Source organism: Oryx dammah, unplaced genomic scaffold (assembly GCF_014754425.2).
Source record: "Oryx dammah isolate SB20612 unplaced genomic scaffold, SCBI_Odam_1.1 HiC_scaffold_2, whole genome shotgun sequence".
Lineage (NCBI taxonomy): Eukaryota > Metazoa > Chordata > Mammalia > Artiodactyla > Bovidae > Oryx > Oryx dammah.
The window spans coordinates 77,112,523-77,138,994 of record NW_024070186.1 but is presented as its reverse complement, the minus strand read 5'-3'; the positions used below and the strand labels follow the sequence as shown (position 1 = coordinate 77,138,994).

Here is a 26,472-nt window from a genome sequence, read left to right as displayed (position 1 = left end):
GACGGTGGCGGAGCAGGCTGTACCACCGACCGGGGGCCGGGGAGGGAGAGCCACCGTCCGGCCCCTCGACCCTCGCGCCGAAACATCCAAACCCGAGACGTTCAGCCTGTGAGGACCCCGAAATCTGCAGGACAGCGGGAAAATATTTTGGCTTGGAGGGCTTTTTATGGCCCGGAGGAGGCATAAGTCGTGGAGAGCTGACACCGAGTCCTCCCCTGCTACGTAGCAGTGGTAAAGTCCCCAGCTCAAATTCCGAGAATTGAGCTCTGTTGATTCTTAGAACTGGGGTTCTTAGAAGTGGTGATGCAAGAAGTTTCTAGGAAAGGCCGGACACCAGGTGATTATTGCTGTTGCTGCCGCCGCTGCTGCTGCCGCCGCCGCTGTTGCCGCTGGTGCCGCTGCCGCCGCCGCTGCTCATGATCATTATTTTACCTTTTAATTCTTTTTTTCTGCTCTTGCCAAATGCTTTGGCTCCAAGTTTCCTATGTGTATCTATTGATGTAAATGTATATATTTATTTATTGTAGCTGTCAGGTGTTAAAATAAATGCCGAAGATTAGTCCCACGTCTCTCCCACTCTAGGATGTAGATTTTTATATTTTTATTATTTTATTCTTGTTGTCTTTGAGTGAATTGGCCGGTTTGGGGAGGCTTTTGCCACCCTCCCTTGTGTTGTTTTGGTTTTTGAAGAGGAGGTGGAGGAGAAGAAGGAGGGGAATTAGGGGGCGGCCGGAGCAGAAAGGACGAGACAGTGCTTGGGGGGGGTGATTCGGGCAAGTCTGGGGGCTGTCTGGCCCCAGACGCCGGAGAGGACGCGCGCTCGCGCTCTCGCTCTTTCTGCTGCTGCTTGCGTACGGCTTGTGATCTCGCTGGATTCGTGCGGCTGTGTTTTTTTTTTCCCTCTTTTCTCGCTTGCAAACTGCCTTCCTTGCTCCCTCGCTCCAGCCTCGCCTTCCTTCCTTCCCTCTCCTTTCCCTCGCCACTCCTTCCTTCCCCTCTCCCGTCCTTCTTGGTCACTCCGGGAGGCGAGGAGGGAGGCTGCCCTTTCGCTCGCCCCGCTGGCTCCCTTCCACCGGCCTCGGTCCTCTAGATTCCTCACCTCCGAGCCGAGATTTTGGAGGAGAAATGCAAGCGAACTCCTCGTGGTTATTTATTTTTTTCCCCTTCATAAACCCAGATGAAGTGTTCCTTTCTGAGCCGCGATCTTCCTAACGAGATCCGAGCGTTTTGGTGTCCCCTTCCCCTGCGTTGTGGGGGAGGTTTAGCTTGCCTGGGGGCGGGGATGTTGAATAGTTTGGAAATCATTCTTTCTTGGTTGCAGTCTAGGGAGTCGGGAACCCCCGCGCGCTCCCTCTCCCGGTCCTGGGGAGAGAGGCTTGTGGCGGGATGGGGATTTGGGGGTGGGGGTGGGAAAGGGGTGCGCGTTTGCACCTGCGGTGCTGTTCAGAGTGCGGGGACTCGGGGAACCTTCACAGGACGGCCCAGCCAAGCGGGAAGGTGGCGGGATTTCTGGCGGTCGCGGTGTTTGTATTTTGGGCGCTGCGTGACTCGGTATTAGCTCCCAATGGCTGTTTCCCTGCTTTCCTAAATTTTTATTTTTCCCATGGTGCAAGCTTTGTGAAAACAAACAAAACAAAAACTGCGGGTCGGAGAGTAGCGGCGTCAGCCTTCAGATTCCCGAGGTCTTTGCACAGGGCGAGGGAAAAAACAAACAGCCCCAGCCCGCGTTCCTACGTGCAAGACCCGGGAGGAGAGAAGGGCACTTTGTGGCCCTGGCTGGGGGACCTGGTGCCGGAGGAGGGGGCACGGGCGCGAACGGGAGATCTTTGTGAGTGATTTTGCAGAAATGGATTGCGAGGTTGGTTGGATTTGCAACCTGTAGCTCTCCTCGAGGGAGTAGGAATGGGGGAAGGCGGCGGCGGCGGCGGCCGGGGGCGGGAGCCGGTAGGGAGTCGGAGCCTCGGAAATCGGCTGCGCTGGGGAGCCGCGGGAGCGAGGGGGCCACTCCGCTGCCGGATGTAGTGACCGTGGTAAATGTCTTGAGAACTGTAGATTGCGTTGCCGTTATGATGCCGTGTTATTGGAACTCTGGCCAAATATGGAACTCGTGTTGCAATAATTGAGTTTTAAAAGCTATCCCATGGAAAACAAGTACACAATCCTACAAATTAAAAAAAAAAAAAAAAAAAAGCTTGAAAAGGATCCTGTTTATGTTGTGCCCCTTCTCTAAATGTTTGTCTTGGTGGTGCGGGTCCTGACAGCTGAGCCGAAGGAATGGCCCCAAACTGGGCGCTCAAAGCCAAGAACTGTTACTGGGTCCCTGACCTCTTCTGTGAGCTCGCCATCCCCTCCAGGAAACTGATTTAATCCTTTCGGATTTTTTTGTTCAATCAGTTTATAGTTTCCAGGAGGAAAATCTTGTAATGCCCCCCGCCCTTAAAGTAAAGTGAGTGTCAGTAGATGCATTTTTTTTACTGTCAAAAAGGAAAAAAAAAAAAAAAAAAAATGGGGCAGGAGAGAAGGAACCAGGGAAAGGGCTGTTTAGAAATACAGTTTGTGGCTCAGAGCGATGCCACTGGCTTCCTCTACAGAGACTGCCAGTTTCCCTTTTTCTTTGCAAGGTGTGTGTGGTTTTGATAAATAACTTAAGAAAAAAATTAAGAGGGGGGCCGGCAAGATCCGTCAGGAGACAGGTATCTATTTTGCTCGCTATTTACTACCAAGAGCCTTTGGCACTTGAACAGAACCTCGTAAATCTGCAGCCCAAGTTGAAGTTCATCTGGCCCTAGTCCACACGCTATTCCTGGAGGTAGCAAACATGAGCTCAAAGGAACGAGGTGAAATCACATTCTCGCTTTAAAATATATGTTTTGTTTTTTAAAGGAGAAAAGATAATGTGTCTCTGGGGGAGGAGGAAATGGAAAGGGAGTACCAGGAGATGGGCATTCCCTGCCTAAAATGACTATAGTTGAGTTTTCAGGCCAAAATAGAAGCCTGCGGATGGGAAATAGTCCCCCTCTCTCCATTTATAAATAGAAGTTTCCAATATCCTACTTGGAAGACTTTCCAATATTGCAGGCCCAAACATTGACTGATTTTAAGGGTCTGTTGATAGTGACGATAAGGCTATCTGTTTGTAAAAACCGAGCAACCTGAAGGAGAAAGCAGATAGAAGTGGGAATTCTCCAACTGGTTATTTCGGCTATGCTCAGTTTCTAAGAGTTCTACCCCCTTGCTTTCATGAAAAACAAATGTCCCATTTTTATTCTGGGTTTAGGACAGGAATGGGACTCTAAACTCTGTCGTTAGCTGAGCCTTAAAGAGTTCCAGTTATTTGTTGAGTAAATGGTAGCCATGACTAGATGTCAAAATTCTTCCTTCCCTCTCTCCTTTGCTGGGTAGCCACACTCACAACCCACTTTGTTGTGAAAAATTAAGATTCAGAGGAGGTGGTGCGGCAGCGCCACCCCTCGGTGGATGAAACTATCTATTTGCAAAAGTCAAATATTTGAAAAATACTGTGAAATGACCTTATGAGGATTTTTTTTTTCTTTAGGAAGGAGAGCTAAAGCTAGCTTTTAAAAAAGTTGATTTCTCAAAAAGAGGGAGAAAAACGGTTTTCGAGCTAGGATGGTGTCAAAATAGGCGAAGTAGTTGGAGTGTGTGTGTGTTTGTGTGTGTGATGGGGGAGGGTTGCCTGGTTGGCTTTAAGTAGGCGAGTTTTACAGGCGGAAGTAGCGCCCCCCTCCTGCCCCTTGGACTTGACTTCTCTGGGCACCCGAATTCTGCTACCTGTCTGATATTGAGATAAGAAGGAATGTTTTGGTGTAAAACAAAAACAAAACCAAAAACATACTGACTGGAAGTCCTGTAGTTTTTGCTGGCGGTGGAGATGGTGTCTGTGGGGGGTTGGTTGGAGAGGGAGGGTTGTGGATTGCCAGGGGCAGTGGCAGGCTGATCTGTAGCCGGTTTGGAGACCTCTGGGAGTTAAAGTAGTGTGGCGCGTGCCAGTTTCCTGCCCTGCGCAACAAGTGGGAAAGCTGCCGCAGTGATCGGAGCGAGAGTGCTGGGTTGTGGGAAAGCTGGCCGGTTTCTCCTCGCCCCGCTGGAAGCCAGAACGGCTCCTCCCTACCGTGCCCGCCTCCCACTCCAAGACCACAGCCCCACCAAAGACCCAACTCGTCCCCACTCCCCCACCCCTGATTTAGCCAAGCTCTATAAGAGTGGGTGGGACCCTTCTTCTGCCCTTGGCCCTCCAGGGTCCCTTTTCTCCGTGGGAATCAGTTTGTACCCGACTTTTTTGGTGGTCGACAGGGTTTGGCAGGAACCTCTGCCAATACTGCCGAGTGCCATCCTGCTTTTTGAAGACAAGTGCATTCTTTCTTTCTGTTCCCAATACATTTAGGGCTGGAAAAATCTACGTATAATACACGCATGCAGCTTCAGATATTGCGTTGTGGTTGGTAGAGGTGTGAGCATGGGGAAAAACGAATTACCTTCTGTAAATTAAAATGTTTTCCTGCTTTGCCCTATGGTGGCAATCCTCTCCCCCTAATACACCACAACAGCAAAAAGGTGGAGGGCAGTCGGGGGTAGAAGGCTGTGGTCGCACGGCGGTTTTCGGACGGACTGAGTCCGCCACCTAGTGGTAGGTCTTGGCGGAGTTCCCCGCTTTGGGCATTCGACAGACCGAGTCACCTTCCGGTCCTCAAGTATCTCAACCAGGTGCTAGGACTGATGGAGGGCACCCTCCAATGAGGATGACACCCGACCTCCAAAGTTTTGGTAAGGCGGAGGAAAATTAGAAGGCCTGCGGATGCTTACCCCATCCACGTCGCTCAGCGACGGGCAGATATCTGCATCTGCTTAGAGAACCCAAAAGCACCCCTTTTTGAAAACACTGCCTCCCAGTCGCTGTGGCCTTTCCCGGGGCAAACTCTACAGTGGAGGGATACCACAAGGGCTCTAGGACATACAGCTCTTTACAGTGAGGAAACAGGCTTGATGTGAGGGTTAATGAGGAGTTAGTGACCTAACCGGAACCAGATTAAGCTTCTGAATTCCAGGTCAGTGACTTAAAGTCAAAGGCGAGTTTGTCTCCGCCCCTTCGAGGTAGCTGAGAAAAAGGAGCAGAAGTCAGAGGGAGCCATAATTTTAACCTCTTAGGTAACCATAATGGGAAAGGGTTCCTTGTCCATATTTCTCCGAGCAACTTGTTTACAAAGTATGGCCCAAAAATTTCAGTAACAGACTTTGAAAAGCCCACTGAAGCGCTGAGGGGTGGGAGCATCAGATCTTGGGGAGGGGGTTGTGCGTGTGTTAGGGCGTGATTAAAGCCCAGTCCCTAAACTTGCAGAGATTGCACCTCACTGTGTCGGAGGCTCACATCTGGATCCTGAAATAGCTCTGACCACCCCACCCCCCACTTACAAACTTTGTTTAGTGGATTGGTGAGAAATCAATTGTGTGCGTGGGTCCTATGGACAGGCAGAGTGTAATCCACAACAGCTTCTCAGTGAAGTTTTCTCGCTTGGAGTTAAAAACTTTAAGATGGCAAACGCGCGTCCGCGTGCTGGCGGCCCCTAGCGACCACTGGCACGCACACCCGCGGGAGAAGCCGTTGATTCCACCGCCCTGGTCAGCAGGAATCAAGTTCTGCCTCTCCCACTGCGGGAGCTGTTGCAGGCCGCGTTGCAGAAACGCGCCTCTGTTCGGGTTGGAAACGAATCTGGGGACGTGTTTGAAGAGCGGTCAAGTTTGACTCATCGTTTTCCAAGGACAGTTAGTGCCTTCCATCTTCATTAACGTGAATAAAGACCTTGGCTGACTTCTGTCCAGATCGGATTTTTAAAGGCATTGTTTGCTTGGGGAGATCATGCTTCTGCCCTCCCCCGCCAGCCTTTTTGCAAAGGCCGAGCCCGCTCCAGCCAGGATGGCCAAAATATCTTTGCTCGTGGTCTGTTGGCATTGACTGCCGGCCCTTTCTGGAAGGCAGTCTCGAGCTGGGCGCCCGGGGAGTGTCCCTTCTGCAGCTCCTCTTCAGATCTTGATGATAAAACACATCCCTCTATTTTATTGCATTTCCTAGAAGCCTGCAGGCTTGCAAGAGCGCTGTTGGCAGGAAGTGTGATAGAAATGAAAGTCAGGACATCATGTCCCTGAACACCTCCTCTGTCACCCAAAGCGACTGCAGTAGCCACCACGTTATCAAATTCACTTTCATCTACGGTGTCCAAACCCTCCCGCGCCCCAGACAAAAGCGTGAGGGGGTGTTTTTCCCCCAGAACAAAAACAACTCGGCGGTTTGACCCTACCCCCACCCCGGTCCCAACCGCCAGACCCCGGAGACTAGACCCGGGCGGCTCCTTAGCTGAGACGCTGCGGAGAAAGGGAGCGCTGCGGTCAGAGCCCTGATACGGGTTCCACTGCGGCGGCTCCGGCCTTATTAAAATGCCTCGTCCCTGCCTCTAAAGAGTGCTTTGCACTTCCAGAGTCTCCTCTGGATTTCTCGACGAGTTATTGGAGTTATTAGATTACCAATAATCCAAAACCCGACCGGGATAGAGAAGGGGGGAGGGGGAAAGGCTTTCTCCAAATCCGGAGACTCAATCTAAACTAGGTCAATAGGAAGGAGGGGCGGGGCGACAAGGAGGAGTCGGTTTTAAGTCTTGATGGAGGGCTCTCTCTAGTGTCAGGCAGCGGTAAAACAGGATTAGGTTTGAGCTCCCGGAACCACGGGGACTCCTAATTTCCAATGAATGCATTTAATTTTAGCTTCCCTTCCTAGATTCTCACCCCATTCCGTATTAAATTGCAGCCTTCGCTTTCACCTTTATTCTACCCGGCGAAGGGATGAGAAAGTGGGATTTTATGAGGCCAAAGATGCCCCGTCTTTACTGACCCCGCCCTCGCTGCTGAGGTGCTGCGCGGCGCAGTGTGACGCTACCCGCCAGTTTTAGGACTGCGCTGCGGCCTAAGAGGCTGCATCTTTCGCGTCCCCTACTCCCTACCACCGGGTCCCGCAGGTGCCTCTCGGAGTCCGATGCTGAGACCGATTAGGAGATGGCGCCCGGGGGTTCTAACTCCGAGGAAGGCCCGGGGAGGGCAAGGCAACCTTAGAATGCGCCCATGAACGCGCTAGAGTTTGAGCCCAAGGCTTGTGCCAATCCCGACCTTTTTAATCTATGGTTTCAGAGAAATCGGATTCGGAAATTTCGAAATCTAGCCAGGTTCGGCCTGGCAGCTTCTATTCTGGGCGGAAATTGAGCTGAGCTGGGTTCTCCTTCTTGCCAGCGTAGGCGGAAGGGGCTTTCGGTTTAGTTTTCCTTCAGCTCGGCTGGGGCGCGCTGGATGGGACTCTAGCTCTAGGGACTCCATCTTTTTGACCTGGGGGCCCTCAACCGGCCAATCCCTTTAAAACGAGGGGACAGGGGCGGAGGGGCAAGCAAAGAGAAAGAGAGAAAAAGACACACCAGGCAAACGCCGTAATGGGGCAACTTGAAGTCAAGCCTGGGATAGAACGCGAAATCCTGGCTTTCAGACTCGGCTGTGCTACTAACTTGCCTGACTTTCCCTGTTTAAAAAATTGTTGTGGGGGAAGGGTTGGACTAGGTGAACTCTAATAGACTCCTGGACCTGGCGCGGACGAGGGATTTAGGGGAAAGTGCGCCGTATTCCCCGCGAGCCTCCCCGGGCGGCCCCCCCTCGCCGGGTGAATCCCCGGCGGCCCGAGCGGCGCAGGCAGCGATCCTGGCTGCCGTCGGGGCTGGCAGCTTCCTGGAAAGTTACTTCTCGTTGGAGTCGGCGATAGGCAGAGAGTGTTCTGTGAAATCCGCTGAGTTGAGATCGACTGTGTTCCGGGAATGAGAGGGCTGTGCCATTCCCCTCACTGCCCCCTGCCTTGACGGCGTAACAGGAAAAAAAAAAAAAAAAAGGCACACATAATGTTAGCCACTGAGGTGCACGAAAAGTTTTACTCGAATGTAACCAAATTCACGGCTATCGCCGGGGCTCCGCTGCGCTTGCGGGGGGCTTCGAGGTGGACGCGCCGCGGTGCAGGCAACACGCCCGGGGGTGGGCGGTCCCTAGCAGACAGGTATGGTGTGATGGGGGTGGGCCAATCTGCGGATCTGCGCCGGCTTGCCCGGCTGCAGGGCTAGAGTTTGTGCCCTTGTGTGTGAGCAAGAGAAGAGGGCCACCTCTGGAGGTGGGAGGAAAAGGATGGGATCTTTTCATACAGGCTGGCTTAGCCCTTCCCATCCCTTGTCTCTCTTTGCCTTTCTGTTGTCTTCTTTACCTTTGCCTTTTTTTTTTTTCAAAGGGGAATTCCCTCGTTTTTCATCAAGCCCTTTAAAGGATCTGCCTTCTCAAGGTGCCTCGTTTACACAGGGAAAGCGCCAAAGGAGAGAAAGTGTATGGGGGTGGAAAAGACCAGTCTAACTTTCACTTGGTGGTTACTGCGGCTGGGGCTGGGATGGCGTCGGGAAAGGTCTGGACTCTTGCAGATGTCAGTTTCTTCTTGACACCTCTGCTCTCTTGGTTGCTTCTGTGGAAGGAGTCTTGTGCTGACATTGGTGGGATGGCTGAAGCTAGTAGGCAGGGTTTCTTCCGGGCTTTGCTTGGAATTAGTTCTGAGATCCTGGGAAAGACTTATCTCAGGCAGCCTCACTCTTCTCCCAGTAAATGGTGGCTATTATAAGGATCAGACACAAAAATGGATGAGAAACAGCTGACTGGTCTGTGAAATGCAAACCAAATGCTAGTGGTGCTCCCACACCTGCAGCATCTAGAGGGTGGCATTATTGCCCACACCCACCATGACTGACATACTCACTGGTTTGGGGGGTTCCTAAGATAAAGCTAGCTTGGAAAGGAGTGCACTTAATAAGGGAGGGGGCTTAGTGTATGTGCATTATTAGGTCAAGCCAGGCGAGAGGTTTACAGTGGAAAGTGCCCAGCCAACAGCCTGACTGACAGTGGACCCAGGGGGCTTGTTTAGTTTGTTTCATTCCACATCAGGAGTGAGTCATTGCCACTTGTCAAGGTGAAACGGCAAATCTGCACTTCCTGTGGTTCCTAGAGTCTGTGTGACTGGAAATCCACAAGCAAGAGGGTGGTTGAAGCTGGTTAAAGGACAGCCTTAAGTATTCCAGAGTTGTTGAGGGAGCTCTTCCATAGGGGAAGAGGAGAAGGTTTATAAATAAACCTCACATGTGTCTGCAGTATTCCTTTTCCAAGGAGACAATCATTGAACTTTGGTTAGGACCCATTCCATGTATCTCTCTTTGCCAATCCAAGTTCAGATGGGGAGAGGAGGAAATAGGTTCTTCTGTCTTTTTCTATCCTCTCTCTTCCCCCATTTCCTTCCCCGCCTCCACTCACTCACATGCACACATTAACCTTGAAGCCTATGAGATTGAGTGACTGGCACTTGGGACCACAGAGAAATGTCAGAGTGTTTGGTTACAGATTCAAGGAAACCTCTCATTTTAGAGTGCTCATTTGGTAAGACTCAGCAGCCTGGAATGGGGGCAAAGTGTCTGTGTGGGGGAAGGGACACAGAAATGAGATTCACCCACATCAGGGTGCTGTCTTGCATGTTCTACAGCACGTAGGCTGATTTGGAAAGGGGACAAGAATTTGAGCCAGAAGACCTAGGGCTGGCTCACTCACCATTTATGTGGCCCAATATGACCTCCTTGGCCTCTAGCCCCTTTACCCGGAAAATAGCTCTGAAATGCTACATTTTTAAAAAGACGAGTTGGGGGAGGGTTCAGATATTGTTTTGTTTCTGCAGCCCATGTGATCATAAGTGAGTCTTTCACCTAGACTTTAACTGATTTTGTTCTAGAGAAACCAGTTTGGAGAGAGTCTGTATTTCTTGAGGGCTCCCTGGCCAGTTCTCAGCTAAACCACACAGTTAAATCTCTCACCAGCAGGGGGAGGCACAAACTTGGAAGTTTGTGGCCCTATATCTGATCTTAGACCCAGGAGAGATGGGATTGGAAACTGAAAAAGAACAAAAGAGTAGACAAACCATCTCAGGTTGGATTCTGCAGATTCCTTATTTAGTCTTAAGTGCTTCAGACAGTCAGGAAATACTGCCTGGCTGTTTGTCCTGGGCAAGCCACTTGAACTCAGTTTTGTCCTCTGTGAACAAAGGATAAAGATATTGACCCTGTTGGTCTTGTGGAATCATTCTAAGTTTGAAAGATAGTATTTTAGCAGGTTTTGAAAAGCATCCGGAGTTTTCAGGCCCCTAAGGATCATTTCATTAATATTGAAAGAATCACTTTTCTTATTTTTTTTCTTTCCCATAAACTCAATTACCTTTGGATGGCATACATTTTTTTACTTTGAAAAAGGAATTAAATGTGTATATGTGAATGTAATTAACATATGAAATTGTATTCTGAGTACTCAAGGTAAAAACATTATTATCGCATAGCTTCGGGTGCCTATTGTTTCTGTAAGAGCCGAGCTAGATAAAATGTTTGCTCACTTGTGGTAAAACCGCACCAGCTGGCAGGCTGCAACTATCAGAGTAAAACTAAATATGTGTGTCCTAAAATAAGACTATAGTGGACAATCTTACATTCATTAAATCAATTTCTGCTTGGTTTTTCTCTTCACTGCAGGTTTCAAGCAAAATTTTAGACTGTGAATCAAGGCACTGGGTAAGTAAATTGAATTATATGCTTTACAGTTTTGTGGACAAACTGTTTCTTTTGAATTTGCCAGTGCATGTGTCTCTGTGAACGGTGCCACTTTTCTTTAGATGAGAGAAAGGACAGCTGATTGCCTCTCCATCACACCCCCCCCCCCCCACCTTTGCCCCTGCATTTGACTATCTTAACACTGTCCTGTGACCTTACTTGTTGCTTGGTTCACAGTAATTTTGCTGCCTACTATGCACCAGCAGTCCTGACAGTTGCATTCTGACAATTCTGAAGTTTAGCAGGGGAGAGACAGATGGTGGCTAGGATGATGAGATGAGATACTGATGAGAATAGCTATAATTTTTGAGAATCTAGTGTGGACCAGGCACATAGCTCTAAGTTTTACCACTGCAGAGGAATTAGTACTCCCCATTTGGGGAAACTGAAGCCCAGACATCGTAAAACAACCTGTTTCAAGTTATACAGCCTGTGAAAGGCATGGCCCACGTGCTAACCTTCAAAGCATGCTTTCTCTCCCCTGTCACTCACTCACTGCCTCTCAATGTTGGCAGCGTGTTTGGTATGTGGAAAAAACGTTCAACAAAAACTCGTTCCCTTCCTCTTTCCCCTATAGGGTTTTCTATTAACAAAGATGATTATCTCCTAGTACAGACATGAAGAGAAATGCCCAGAGGTGGGCCATGAATTGTTCAAAAGCAAACACAAGGGAGCAGGCTGAGCCACCTGCTCTCACACTCCTGGTGAGAAGGAAACAGGTTCTGGAGGACTAACAGGATTTTGACCTTTTCTTTCAGGTGAAGAAAGATGGCCTCGCCGGCTGACAGCTGTATCCAGTTCACCCGCCATGCCAGTGACGTTCTTCTCAACCTTAATCGCCTCCGGAGCCGTGATATCTTGACTGACGTTGTCATAGTGGTGAGCCGGGAGCAGTTTAGAGCCCATAAGACGGTCCTCATGGCCTGCAGGTAAGGGGTCTGGAAGTAGAAGGCAGATGATGGCTATAAGGGGAGCGAAGGTGCTGGCTGCCAGGGTGGGGGGTGGGGGCCTCTTGCAGTGTTTGGGGCCACATCTCATTTGTCTCTAGGTCCCCAGCACATGGCCTGGCAGAGTGGATTCCCAGGTAGCAAATGAATGAGTACACTTTTAGAAAAGAAAGCGTTTCCATTCTGTGGGAATAGAGGGAGAAGAAATCAGATGCTGTCTCCAGAAGAGATGTGTTTACGGCAAACGAAATGACTTTAATTAACCAGTGGGAAAAAAATGAAAAATGAAAGTGAGTTTTTAAAAAATATTTCTAGCAAGTTAAGTCGAAGAAGGCAATGGCACCCCACTCCAGTACTCTTGCCTGGAAAATCCCATGGGCAGAAGAGCCTGGTGGGCTGCAGTCCATGGGGTCGATAAGAGTCGAATACGACTGAGCGACTTCACTTGCACTTTTCACTTTCATGTATTGGAGAAGGAAATGGCAACCCACTCCAGTGTTCTTGCCTGGAGAATCCCAGGGACGGGGGAGCCTGGTGGGCTGCCGTCTGTGGGGTCGCACAGAGTCGGACATGACTGAAGCGACTTAGTAGTAGTAGTAGTAATAGTAGCAAGTTAAGTTGAGATCTTTTGCTCTTTTTTTCTCTGATTTTATTTATTTATACTATGATTATATTTCCGTGGGTATTTCAGAGAATATCTAAGTTGGTGAAAGTGAGCTGGCTAATTCTTCATATTTGTCAAGTATTTCAAATGTTCAGAGCAGTTTTACATTCCATAACCTCCCTGGATTTTCAAAGTGGCCTGTATTATGGATGGCATGATTAGCTCTATTTTATAGATGATAAGATGAAGACGTTTATAGGTGAGCTGATGAGAGTCAGGAATCTTGATTGCAAATAGAGGACATACAGAACATCTACAACAAGCACCTTTAAAAAAAATAGTGGAAAAGTTTATAGAGAGTTAAAATAATAGATGACGCTAACCAAATGCTTACTGTGTTCAGGCATCAATTTATCCCCTTTACATTTTCATTCTTGCCACAACTGTGTAAGGGAGACATTGTCATTCCTGCTTTGCAGATAAGGAAACCAAGGCACAGAGAAGTGAAGTCCCTTACCCAAGGTTTCATAGCTACTTACTAAAGTCTAGTAAGTCTAGCTCATTTCTGGCAACATGCTCAGGAAGAGTAGAATCCAGATGACAGTCCAGAATTCTGGCCTCTCCCTGCATGCTCTTTCCTGAACCTGACATCATGGTACCAGGAGGTATAGCTTGACACTGACTTGGCTCTCCTGGGAGTATTGACCTTGTGATGGACTTTTAGAAAATAATCTATGGACTTTTAGAAAATCAATAAACTAGAGATATAGGTATCATTTTATTTGTTTGTCATCAATACCCAATTTGCTTCTAAAAAATGCAATAAGATTTTTAGAATAAGGATAATGTGCTGGAGCAAGAAAGGAAATGCTTATCCCAAAGAAGTAAACTAAAAATAGTTACTGCAAATGATTGCTAAATTTAACTCTGGTAATCTGTGCAATGAAGACCAAAAGGAATACAGGTTCTGTGACTTTGAGAAAATTACTTGACCTCTTTGATCTTAGTTCCCCCATTTGAAAAGGGAGAGAAGGATAGAATCTATCTTATAAGGTTGTGAGAAACACAGGAGAGTAGATGTAAAGTACTTAATGACTCTCTGGCATTGAGTAAACTCTCCGTAAATGGCAGCTGTTGTTAACTGGCATGGAAGTTCCAGAGCTAGGCCCAGGGAAAAGGGGCTTAGCGCCCCTGCTAACCATAATTGATGACAGTTTCTGTAATTGATGTCTACTATAGTGAGACATTCCTTTGTTTTACAGTGGCCTGTTCTACAGCATCTTCACAGACCAGTTGAAATGCAACCTCAGTGTGATCAATCTGGATCCTGAGATCAACCCGGAGGGGTTCTGCATCCTCCTGGACTTCATGTACACATCTCGGCTCAATCTGCGGGAGGGCAACATCATGGCTGTGATGGCCACAGCTATGTACCTTCAGATGGAGCATGTTGTGGACACTTGCCGGAAGTTCATCAAGGCCAGGTGAGCTGCCACCCAGATGGAGGCCTTGGAGATGGAGGGGATCACAAAAGATCAGTGACCCTTGATAGTGCACGCACGTAGAAAAAATAATCCTCTGTGATACGCCACAGCCTACTTTCCATTGCATTTGCACACTCCTGCTATTCAGATATGCCACGTGCATCCCCACTTCTTGATTCCTTCCATTCACTTGATTGACCCTTTCCTCCCACCCATCCTGTTGACCATGCCTGGATGCCAGCTTCGTAATTGTGCAATAATCACTTTGCTCTTTCTGCAGCTTTTCAGTTGTTTCCCAAAGCCCTTTCTATTCCTGTTAGACTTTGCTTCTCTTTCACTATTTGCATGCGTGTTTTAGTTCTCCTTTAGGCTTCCATTGTAACTATTTACATACTCAGTTCCCCCCCCGGGTTGTGGGCTACTGTACTCATCTCTTATGTCTCTCTGCTCCTAAACAAGAGAATATTTACTGAATTACATTGGGTTCACTGGGTCTAACCCCCTACCTGGGATCTGGTGAGACAGGACAGTCACTGAAAGATGAGAAACCTGAGAGCCAAAAAAGTGAAGAGCTTTGCTAAGTGTAACAGACACTTAGGCCTTGACTTCTGTAGAATCATTTGATTCAGCTTCTCTAGGGTGATTGTAGCCCTTCTCCAACAGAAAGGTTTCCAGCCCCTGTTTGAACATCTCCAGGAGCAAGGAACTCATTGTTCCCAGAACTATGCAGTTCTACCTTGGACAGTTTGAAAGCTGAAATCTGGCTCCTTTAACCTTCATTCCTTGGTTCTACCTCTGTTAACTGCAATCAGACAGAGCTGGCCCACTTTTCGCCCACGTAATATCCCTTCAAGTACAGGCAGCTTGAGCTCTTTGTCTCCTGTGGGTGATCATGGTGGCAAGATCATTTATAAGTGCTTTCCCTGGGTCCAGCCTTGTGCTGGGAGCCTTCAGTAACTAGCTCCAGGTCACAGAGCTGCTGAGTGGCACCACAGGAACTAGAAACCAGGTTCTGTTGCTGCAGAGCCAGGGCTTCCCACCCTGGCATCTGCTGCCTCTTCTCCAAAAGGAAACTTCCCTATGACTCCAGGCATCTCACAGGGTGAGTTCCTTCCTCACAAGCACCAGTTTGACAATGACCCTCCAAACATGTGACACCAGCATCAAATAAATACTTCCCTCCCTGAAGCTGAGGTTTCACATGTGTAAAATGAAAACAATAATGCCTTCTCAACCTTCCTTGCAGGATTCTGTAGGGATGAAATGAGATAAGGGCTCCAAAAGCTTTCCGTTTTATAATAGCAGAATAATTAGAGATTCACACGTATACAAACATATGGGACTTACACAAAATCACACCTGAACAGGCACTGATTGTGTGGCTAGCTCACTTAGCTTCTCTGGGCTAGATTGCTAGACTTTTAGCAGAACTGCCTTGTAACTGCAAGTGTTTCCCTAGTCCAGGGCCACATTGCCTATGTCTAGCTGACCCTCGCGCCTGTGTGGGTTTCATAGGCCAGTGTCACTTGGAAGGTTCTGATTAGGAGGCCGGGGACTTCTCTGTGTTTCCCTCCTGCAGTGAAGCAGAGATGGTTCCTGCCATCAAGCCTCCCCGTGAAGACTTCCTCAACAGCCGCATGCTGATGCCCCAGGACATCATGGCCTATCGGGGCCGGGAGGTGGTGGAGAACAGCCTGCCACTGAGGAATGCCCCTGGATGTGAGAGCAGAGCCTTTGCCCCCAGCTTGTACAATGGCCTGTCCACACCGCCAGCCTCATACCCTGTGTATGGCCACCTTCCAGTCAGCAGCTTCCTTTTCTCTGATGAGGAGCTCCGGGATGCCCGAATGCCTATAGCCAACCCCTTCCCCAAGGATCGGGCCCTCCCCTGCGACAGTGCCAGGCCAGTGCCCAGCGAGTACAGTCGGCCGGCCATGGAGATCTCCCCCGGAGTGTGCCACAGCACCATCTACTCGCCCAAGGAGGCGGCTCCTGAGGAGGCGCGGAGTGACATGCACTACAGTGTGCCCGAGGGCCCCAAGCCTGCTGCACCCTCAGCCCGGAGTGCCCCATACTTCCCCTGTGACAAGGCCAGCAAGGAGGAAGAGCGGCCCTCCTCGGAAGATGAGATTGCCCTGCATTTCGAGCCCCCCAATGCACCCCTGAACAGGAAGGGTCTGGTTAGCCCACAAAGTCCCCAGAAGTCTGACTGCCAGCCCAACTCACCCACGGAGTCCTGTAGCAGCAAGAACGCCTGCATCCTCCAGACCTCTGGGTCCCCGCCAGCCAAGAGCCCCACTGACCCCAAAGCCTGCAACTGGAAGAAGTACAAGTTCATCGTGCTCAACAGTCTCAACCAGAACACCAAACCGGAGGGGCCTGAGCAGGCAGAGCTGGGCCGCCTTTCCCCTCGAGCCTATGCTGCCCCACCAGCCTGCCAGCCACCCATGGAGCCCGATACCCTTGACCTCCAGTCCCCAATTAAGCTCAGCACCAGTGGGGAAGACTCTACCATCCCACAGGCCAGCCGGCTCAACAACATCGTCAACAGGTGATTTCAGAGGCAGTCGGGACTTGGGGCCAGGGCTTACCTGAGCAGGGTTCTGGACTCACTTCTGATGGATGTAGAGGCTGTGTTCTCTTGTCTGACATGCTGAATGTACTGGAGGTGTGGGCTAAAGCCTATTGACTGAATTAGCCTAAGTAAGGAAGGTCCTTAAGCTTCAGTATATTTTCATAGTGAGAGAGAGAATTTCCCCTCCATGGTAGATGAGCAAGAATCCCAAGCTCCTGAGGTCTTGGTCTCGGTATGGCACGGGGCATCCTCCTGCTGTCTTGAACAGATGATGGCCATGGACAGCAGCACCGAGGGGAGGGAACTGAGCCTGGGAGTGAGGTTTGGGCTCCGTGTGACCCCCATCAGTGATCTTGGTATGTCCGCTGTTTGAAGGGAGGCTTGGGGATGAGTAACTCTGTGGTTCCTGATCTCAAGTGGCCTCTGGGCTGCCCTGAGCACAGGGAAGAGGGATGCATGGAGGCCAAGTGGAGGCTCTGCCCTGCTCCATCTGCTGAGGCCCTTTCCTCCTGCCCACAGGTCCCTGACTGGCTCCCCTCGAAGCAGCAGCGAGAGCCACTCACCGCTATACCTGCACCCCCCCAAGTGTACGTCCTGCGGCTCGCAGTCCCCGCAGCACACAGAGATGTGCCTGCATGCCGCTGGCCCCACGTTCCCCGAGGAGCTGGGAGAGACCCAGTCTGAGTACTCAGATTCCAGCTGCGGTGAGTCCCTTCCCTGCCCTGGCCTCTGCTCCAGAGGTTTGTGTGTCTATTCACTGATTGGAAGGAGCCCCTCATTGGAAGTCCATTGACATTTAACTCACCAGCCCAGATTCCCACTCTTGGAGACCTGAAGGGAATGAGACTGACCAAAGCAAAGGATGAAGAATCTGAGTTATTCTTGGGGAATAGAGAAGGATCACACAGCTCTCTCAGCTTGCTTCCAGCAAAACTAGCGATGGGGCTGGCTACCACTAGCTTCCAGAGCCTTCTCAGGCCCTCTGGACCCAAACTGATTGTATGCATACTAGTTCACCTTGCTAGACTGTACATTCTAGAAGGAGAAGCATCTGCCTTATTCATGCTTGTGTTTTCCACAGGGCCTAATGAGTCTAGCACGGAGTAGGCACTCAGTTAATATTAGCTGAATTTGATTCACTGAACAGATTGTTAATTGACATTTTTGGATAGTTTGTGATTGGCACCCCCAGTTTTCCCCTCTTCCCCCAGCTCTGGCTCCAGTAGGGGTAGCCCAGTAATACTTCTTTTAGGGGTAAAGTCACCATGATATGTCATTTCCAAATTGTTAAGACAAAAGAAAAAGATGAGTTCCTTACACTGGGAGGCTTGGCCCAGGGCCATGGGCCAGTAGTTGGGAGAGCAGGGAGGGACTGTCCCATCCTGGCTCCCTGGCTGTTCGCTCTACACTCCAGTTCTTTTTCTCTGGGCCTCTGTTTCTACTCCCACCATCATCTTTTGTCTCCCTATCTCAGAAGTGCTTGGGAGACATAAAGTCTAGATGGGTACAAGGGTGACCACAGTCATTGTTAATTCCTCCTTCGATGACCTCAAAGTATTTTTGACTCTGAGATTCGTATCTTACATTCCTGTGATGCTTGATGGTATACAACATGCTTCTGTGAGGTAGGCAGGACAGGGGTTTGTTATCCTGATTTTGAAGATAGAGACACAGACAGAGGCTGTCTTACCTGAGGGCTTCTGTGCATGAATGTAAGCTGGTACAGGCCATGTGGGTACCTTGGGTGTGAGTTTCCCTTTTCTACCTTAATATTTGAATCTGTCTCCTTTCTCGGTTCCATGACTGAGACCCTAAACACTAAGAAAGAGGGAATTCTCACAGGCCCTTTGCTCTGGGCTCCCATGAACAATGGGCAGACGGGGCACTGGGGCTCAGTTTGGCCCTGGGGGTGGCTCCAGAGGAGAGGCCGTGGAGCCCCACCTCCCTTTCTTGACGTGCTGACCCTGGTGTTCCCCTCACCCTCCAACAGAGAATGGGGCCTTCTTCTGCAATGAGTGTGACTGCCGCTTTTCTGAGGAGGCTTCACTCAAGAGGCACACGCTGCAGACCCACAGTGACAAACCCTACAAGTGTGACCGCTGCCAGGCCTCCTTCCGCTACAAGGGCAACCTCGCCAGCCACAAGACCGTCCACACGGGTATGGCTCTGTAACCCATCCCCAAGCTCGCCAGGGTTCCCTGGGGCAGAACAGGGCAAGGATTCTAGGGAAAGCAGCATGGGGCTTTGGGGCCTGGTGGGGTGAGGTAGGGAGCAGGGATTGTCCTGGCCTGAGTGTAGGCCTGGCCTGTCACGTCTTGGCTTAGTGACCCAGCCACTCTGTGTTCCCTTTGTCTTTCCTTTGAGATACTCTGTGTTGCTTCACCTTCACTGGGGTCAGAAGTGTTCCTCTTACTGTACAGGGGATGAACCTTGGCTGAGAGAGGCAGAGACAGGTTGGTTTTTATAAACCAGAAAAACACTAAAGCCTCTCTGGTCTCTTCAAGGGCTTATTCCTTATCAGCTCACATTCCTTCACCAGGTAGCATCTCATAACCTGATTGTTGTCCAAAGTTGCCTCTCTCCTAGAATTTTAAATGGGCCCATTATCCCAGAAACTTTCCATGAAGGAAGACATGGCCCTTCTATTGGTTTCCTCTGTCTGAGCATCTACTCCACCTCAGGCCCCACCTCTCTTGCAAATAGAATCCAGCTGTAGTTGCCGCAAGCTTAGAAAGGAAAAGCATGTTTTTTCTCAAAGACAGAAACTAGAGCAGCCTGAGTGTTACCTCTCTGAGGAATGGGTTGACTGAATCAGCCTTACCCAAGGGAAGAGCTAGCAGAGCCTTCCTGGGTCATCTCGATTCACCCCTCGGGTGCCAGAGAGGGAAACTGAGGCCCAGAAAAGGCAAGTAACATGTCCACATCCTGAAGTTAGATCATCCTGATGACAAAGCTGGTTCCTGGGACCTCAGTCCCTCCCTGACCCATGCCTGACATTGTCTCTCCTCCTCCATATCACCACCTGCTTCTTGACCCTGGTCATGGGTGAGGTGTGCTGATGTGTGTGTGAGAGAGGGGTAGCAGGTAGGGGTGGCAGGCCCCTGACACCTCTGTCTGACCCCTTCCAAGGGAAGGAAAGCCAAAGTGGCACAAGGAAGGGCCAATTGCTTTGCAATCCAGGGCTCAGAGACTGTGAGAACTTTCTCTAATTATGGCTTTCCTGTTCTCTCTGCAACAGGTGAGAAACCCTATCGTTGTAACATTTGTGGGGCCCAGTTCAACCGACCGGCCAACCTGAAAACCCACACCCGAATTCACTCTGGAGAGAAGCCCTACAAATGCGAAACATGCGGAGCCAGATTTGTCCAGGTGAGCAGGGGGCGTGGGCCAAGGACCCCCAACCCAGTGTGCTGATAAGAGGCTTCAGGGGGTCTGCAGCCCACCTCGACCAAGCCTCTCAGTTTGTTTGCTCTTCGCTCTCCCATGCAGGTGGCCCACCTCCGTGCCCATGTGCTCATCCACACTGGCGAGAAGCCCTATCCCTGTGAAATCTGTGGCACCCGATTCCGGCACCTTCAGACTCTGAAGAGCCACCTGCGAATCCACACAGGAGAGAAACCTTACCATGTACGTGAGCCTCTTGTGGCCACTGGCTGGCCTGGGAGGGGCGGGGAGGTGGAGGGCTGGGGCCACAGGACTGTTCGCTTCCATCTCAGGCATGCAGTGGGATGACCACTGAACTCTCATGGTCCTAAGACCAGATTTCAGTCTGATTTTCAAAGACAACTAGCTTGAGGTTGGCCTGAGTCTTAGTTTGTGGTGGTTGTGCAGTTGCTGAGTCATGTCCAGCTCTTTGTGACCCCATAGACTGAAGCATGCCAGGCTTCCCTGTTCTTCACTATATCCCAGAGTTAGCTCATATTCATGTTCATTGAGTCAGTGACGCTATCTAACCTTATCATCCTCTGACACCCCCTTCTCCTTTTGCTTTCAGTCTTTCCCAGCATCAGGGTCTTTTTCAGTGAGTAAGCTCTCCACACCAAACGGCCAAAGTATCGGAGCTTCAGCTTCAGCATCAGTCTTAGCTTGCTCATCTTTAAAGTTGAGGGTATTGGGCTAGGTAATCCAGGCCTTAAGAAAGAGGTCTGGACTATGGTTACATAGACATCAGAGTCATTCATTCCTTCTACAAACACTTACTGAGTGCTTCCAGCTGTCCCTAAACTGGGCTAGATGTCTACTTCAGACGAGCTAAAGTGTTTGAAAAGGAGCAGTCACAGACGAGGAGGGGAACCAGAGAAAGGTGGTGATAAAAGGGGAAAAAACTAGAGAAAAGACAGCTGCAAATGACCAGAAGCAAGAGGCCATGATCGGGCCACTGGAATCAGTGTTCTAGAGTGGAGTCTTGACTATGGCTTATGGGTTAATTTTTGAAATCCCACGAGCTAATAATGATTTTTATACTTTTACATGGCTAAAAAATATCAATAATATTTTATGACATGCAAATTATATAAAATTTAAATTTCAGCATCCATAAGTAAGGTTTTGTTGGCACACGGCTAGGCTCACTTGTTGACGTATGTCTCTGGCTGCGTTCACGCTACAGTGCAGAGCTGAGTAGTTATGTCAGAGCATGTCAGGCCCACCAAGTGTGAAATATTTACTGTCTGGCTCTTTACAGAAACAGCTTGCTGATCTCTGCTGTAAAGTGGAAAGATACTGGCCAGGGAGCTGAGATATCTGCATTCTTATTTGGACTTTGGCAATGACCCTTTTTAAGGCTGTGGGCAAACCCTGACCCTCTTACTGGGCCATAGTCTTCTTTCTCTATGAAATGGTGAGAATGAGGTAGATGAGCAGGTTTCCAACTGTGCTGTTTCAATCACTGAGGTTCTGAAACCCTGCAGGGCAGTACTGGAATGATATAGCAGCCTGTTTCCCTTTCTAGTTTCCATTTAATTTGAAGAAAAGAATCCCATGTCCTACAAGTGTAGAAACTACTGTTATAGGTGAGGCTGGCTTTGCTGAATTTATGACATCTCTGTAGGTAGTGATGGACACAAGGCTGAATAAAGGAATGGTTAACCCATATCAAAATGTTAACCTGAGAAGGTGGTTATTTTCATTCACTTGTTTATTGGTCCTTGAGTGAATATCTTCTCACCTGATTTTGTTCTTGGGCAAATTAATTATCTTCTCAGTACTTTAATTTCCTCATCTGAGCCTGATAATAGTGCTCACTTCACACAGTTATATTAAATTAATGGATTCCCGGAAGTGTTCAGAACAGTGCTTGCCGCATAGTAAGAGTCCAGTATGTATTTGCTGTTCTAATTATTTGCTGGACATTTAGATACACTGGATATCAGAGCTGAGCGACCTTCAGAGTGTACTGACTCAGTCTCTTGCAGGAAGGAAAGCCAAGGCTCAGAGAGAAATGCTGTGCTCAGGGCACATGGCAGTGGGTGGCACAGGTATGAGGGGCCCTTGACTCCCAAGACTGGGGCTCTTTATACTCACTGCACACCTGTTTTATTTCTTTCTAAGTTTATTTCCATTTTTACTTTAAGACATATTCTCTATAGGAATATATTTTATTACAGTTTTATTAGAGAATAGTTTTAGATTTGTAGAAAAGTTGCAAAGATAGCACTGAGATACCATATGTACACAATTTCCCCTGTTATTAAGTCTTATAACTAGGGTACATTAACCACAACTAATGAATCCATACTGGGTATGTTATTATTAACTATAATCCATACTTTATTTTTACTTTCTTAGTTTTCACTTGGGCTTCCCAGGTGGTGCTAGTGGTAAAGAATCCTCCTGCCAATGCAAGAAAGGCAAGTTCAATCCCTGGGTCAGGAAGATCCCCTGGAGGAGGGCATGGCAACCCACTCCAGTATTCTTGCCTGGAGAATCCCATGGACAGAAGAGCCTGGTGGACTAGGGGTCACAAAGAGTCGGACACGACAGAAACAACTTAGCAGCAGCAGCAGTTTTTATCTAAAACATTTTTCTGTTTCAGGATTATATCAGGGTACCACATTACATTTAGTCATCCACTTTATTTTTAAAGAACTTTTCCACTAAAATTATTATCACCCATTCTTGGAATCAAAACGAGAAACAGCTTCACTTGCTACTGGCTTGTTAGCTGATCTGAGGTCTATGTGTGCAGATGTGCTCCGTCACTTCAGTTGTGTCCGACCCCTTGTGACCCTGTGGACTGTAGCCTGCTTGGCTTCTCTGTCCTTGGGATTTTCCAGATAAGAAAATTGAGTGGGTTGCCATGCCCACCTCCAGGGGATCTTCCTGACCCAGGAATTGAACCAAAGTCTCTTGTACTGGCACGAGGATTCTTTACCACTGGTGCCACCTGGGAAGCCCTCTAAGATACATACACTAAGTTAAAGGAATATAACTGCCTTTTAAAAGCATATCTGAGATTTCCAGAATTTTCATTTGCAAAATTCAGACTGTCCTAATCCATTTGTCCAAATATACTCAGATGTACTGCATAATTGCCTAAGAGGTATATTCACAGGTACTGGGAAGATTACAAAGCTTAGTGAGGTGTAGTCATCACTGTCAAAGCATTCTGCATCTGAGAAGGATGGTAATTTTGGGGATGCCAAGGCTTTTTGGCATTAAGTGGCAAGGCTGGAAATCTTACAGAGGTCAAAGGAAAGGAATTATTTTCACCTTAGAAAGATTCAGGAAAACTTTAAAAATTAGAAGAGTTTGCATCTGAACTGCATTTTTGGTTTAGACTTGAATTTGTTGAGTTAGAGCAGGGAAATGAATCTCAAGCAGGGGAAGAGAGTGACCAAGACTTTGGAAAGAAGGGAAGAGACATTTGCACAAAGTGTACTTGTCCCTTAGCAGAAGCCAGCATTTCTGTGGGCTCTCACCTGCCCACAGGAGGGAAGGGAAGAACTGCCCCATCCCTGGAAGGGAAAATCTCCTTCTCAGGGTCCTTGAGTAATGACACGTTTCCTGAGTGGATGACTTAACAGTTTGCCTCTGGTTCTCCCCTAGTGCGAGAAGTGTAACCTGCATTTCCGTCACAAAAGTCAGCTCCGTCTTCACTTGCGCCAGAAGCACGGCGCCATCACCAACACCAAGGTGCAATACCGCGTGTCCGCCACTGATCTGCCCCCGGAGCTCCCCAAAGCCTGCTGAAGCATGGAGTGTTGATGCTTTCCATTCGAGCCCCTTTTCGGAATCTACCCAAAGGATACTGTAACACTTTACAATGTTCATCCCGTGATGTAGTGCCTCTTTCATCCACTAGTGCAAATCCTAGCTGGCGGGGGCGGGGTGGGGGGAGGGGCGGGGGACGGGGCGCCAAGGCAGCTCCCCTTCCCCCACTGCCGTAAAACTTTAAGAAAATAATATTGCTTCTTCTCCTATGTGTACGGCGAACCATGTCCGCAAAAAGCAAAATCATTTTATATATCAAAGTGGGGGAAGTACGCAAAAGTTCTGACTTGACTTAGTCTGCAAAATGAGGAATGTATATGTTTTGTGGGATCAGATGTTTCTTTTGTATGTAAATGTGCATTCTTTTAAAAGAAGAGACGTCGGTATGTTATCAAAGAGAGGGCTTTAATTTTTTTAACCAAAGGTGAAGGAATATATGGCAGAGTTGTAAATATATAAATATATATATATAAAATAAATATATATAAACCTAAAAAAGATATATTAAAAATATAAAACTGCGTTAAAGGCTCGATTTTGTATCTGCAGGCAGACACGGATCTGAGAATCTTTATTGAGAAAGAGCACTTAAGAGACTATTTTAAGTATTGCATCTGTATAAGTAAGAAAATATTTTGTCTAAAATGCCTCAGTGTATTTGTATTTTTTTGCAAGTGAAGGTTTACAATTTACAAAGTGTGTATTAAAACAAACAAACAAAAAGAACAAAAAAAGCTGCAGAAGGAAAAAACGTGTAGTTTTGTTCTAGTTATCGGTTTGTATATACCTGTACAACGTGTCCTACGGTGCCTTTTTTCATGGAAGTTTTCAACAGGGGACGACTGCGCCATCCCTTTTGGAAGTGTAGGCAGACACAGGGACTTGGAGTTGTCACTAACTAAGCTCTCTTTGGGAATGTTTGTCTCATCACATTCTGCGTCATGCTTGTGTTATAACTACTCCGGAGACAGGGTTTGGCTGTGTCTAAACTGCATTATCGCATTGTAAAATATAGCTGTACAAATACAAGAATAAAATGTTGAAAAGTTAAATCGGTTTGTTCTGGATTTTTTTCCTTGTGCTGGAGTCAGGACTTGAATGGGTCTGGTTCCCCAGCTCTTCACCTGGGTGGGCAGTGCTCATGGAGGGCAGGGAAAGACTGAGGCTGGGGTTTGCATCTGGTTGCTGGGCAGGGCCCACCTTCAGCTCTTGGCAGAAGGATGGACCGCAGATGCCAGATTCTGCTCATGTGGCGCCCAGGTTGGGGATTTTGAATGGACCTCTTGCCTCTTATCTCTGGCTGTTTCCCTCCTTTTTCTTTTTTCTTTCTTTCTTTTTTTTTTTTTAACTGTCTTCATTCACTTTATTTTTCACTCAGAGCTCTAGGCTGAACTTAAAATGAATGACCTCAGTTCTAGCCCTTCTGACACCAATGTGTGGGTCCTTTCCTCCTCTGGGTCTTAGAGAGTTTGCTCATTCTGTGAAGTGAGAAGGCTCATCTTGCCTCCTGGCTTCATAAACAGTTTCTCTCTCCTGGGGTCCAAGGACAGTATGGGAAGCCTCAGCTTCGACTCTTGCCTTCTTCACCCTTGGTGCCTTTGGAGGATTTTTGCTGTCTGCTAGGTGATGGATAAACATCTATAGACATCTATAGAAGCTTTATGAATCCCTATAGGGCAAGCCAAACCCCATCCCTGCAGAAGCGTTCTTTGCACCAAGAACTCTGTGGTGTGGTGGAAGTCAGCCGCCTCTTCCTGAGTGACAACCATTACCCCTCTGAGTCCCTTTTCCACCCACCCCTGAGGGAATCGGATTAACTAGATTGTTTACGATTCCATGATTCAGCCTGGTTTGCTCTCAACCCCCCTCAGAAACCAAGTTTGACTGACAGGAACTAAGAATGGTGAGGACAAGTGTGGTCATGGCCGCCTGCCCAGAGGAGAACGTCCTCACCGCCCTGTCCCATTCCTGGGTGGCAGTGGCGGTAGTGGGGCGGGGACATGAGGCGGAGCCTTCCCTGGGCCCTCAGGCCACTGTCTGGACGGTGGTGTCCCTTGGCAGTGCCTCTGCAGCAGGCTCCACGCACGTGCTGGGAAGCCTGCGGGAGCTGACCCCCCAAAGCCCCTGAGAGAACCTCAGAAAGTCACATTGCCCCTCTGCCAGCCACATGGCCGGCCTTGCAGCTCAGGTTTCCTTTGAAGATGACTTTAAAGGACTCGCCAGCTCAAGGCCTCGGCTCACCCTGCTCTTTGAAAGAGGGGAAATGATCCTCTGCTCCCATAGACACTTGGCAGAAGAACTTAGAAAACAGACAGCTTCAGGAATGACAATTCACGGGCCCGAGGGAGGCTGGCCCCAGAGCTGCTGGGCTCCCCAGGGGCCTCCGAGTGTGTTTACACATCATCACTGTTTAATAGAGAGCAGGCTGGGGCAGACAGTGTGGGTGGCATTCAAGTTCAAACAAAAGAGAAGATCAAAGAGTAACTGCAGCCAATTGACAATCAATAACAGGTAAAAGGCAAAAGTCTCTAAACAGTTAAGCTGGGGCAGAGGGAATACAGAATTTTTATTACCAAAGCGTGACTGGAGCACAGCTTTTCACAAATGCATAACTTTTAACAGGGTGTCTAATGCTTTTCTCTCGGTTGTAAGGTTTTGAGAGGAAAAGTTTCTAAGGACCAGAGTAGTGGTTGGAGGGTGGACCTGGAGAGAGGGGTTGGTTAGAATCAGCTTAGGAGCTGGAAGGATGGAGGATGGTAAGGATCACCACGTTGAAATCTGTCCTTGACCCAGGAAGGGACTGAGGTGAAGAAACTAGGCTACCGTCGCCCAGTGCACTGGGGCAGAGGGTAGAGGGCAGGCTCCTGCCTCTGACCCCACCCAGAGGGAAAGAAGATCAGTAGAAATGAGAAAGCTGATGCAGGCACTTGTCCAG

At 48.7% G+C, this 26,472-nt stretch overlaps 1 protein-coding gene across 3 annotated transcripts; it reads left to right on the top strand.

The window, feature by feature from the left end:
* Nucleotides 1–274: 274 nt before the first annotated feature.
* Nucleotides 275–24,585, top strand: BCL6 (BCL6 transcription repressor). Of its 3 annotated transcripts, none has more exons than XM_040253032.1 (10): nt 275–337; nt 10,638–10,676; nt 11,474–11,644; nt 13,529–13,750; nt 15,330–16,301; nt 16,845–17,029; nt 18,316–18,483; nt 19,564–19,694; nt 19,815–19,952; nt 23,373–24,585. In XM_040253032.1, exons 3-10 carry the CDS (start codon nt 11,484–11,486, stop codon nt 23,514–23,516), a joined length of 2,121 nt encoding a protein of 706 aa, XP_040108966.1. In that variant the 5' UTR covers nt 275–337; nt 10,638–10,676; nt 11,474–11,483; the 3' UTR covers nt 23,517–24,585. The 3 variants fall into 3 exon arrangements, with proteins under 3 accessions (XP_040108966.1, XP_040108975.1, XP_040108957.1); XM_040253041.1 differs by lacking the exon at nt 275–337 and adding an exon at nt 357–8,095; XM_040253023.1 differs by lacking the exon at nt 275–337 and adding an exon at nt 8,102–9,504.
* The last annotated feature ends 1,887 nt before the right edge of the window (nt 24,586–26,472 follow it).

Bases quoted from the DNA above. Each gene is read 5' to 3' on its own strand.
- BCL6 (XM_040253032.1), top strand. From the start codon at position 11,484: ATGGCCTCGCCGGCTGACAGCTGTATCCAGTTCACCCGCCATGCCAGT. The intron at 18,484-19,563 runs GTATGGCTCTGT...TCTCTGCAACAG, and splicing joins CCACAAGACCGTCCACACGG to GTGAGAAACCCTATCGTTGT. The intron at 19,695-19,814 runs GTGAGCAGGGGG...TCTCCCATGCAG, and splicing joins GCGGAGCCAGATTTGTCCAG to GTGGCCCACCTCCGTGCCCA.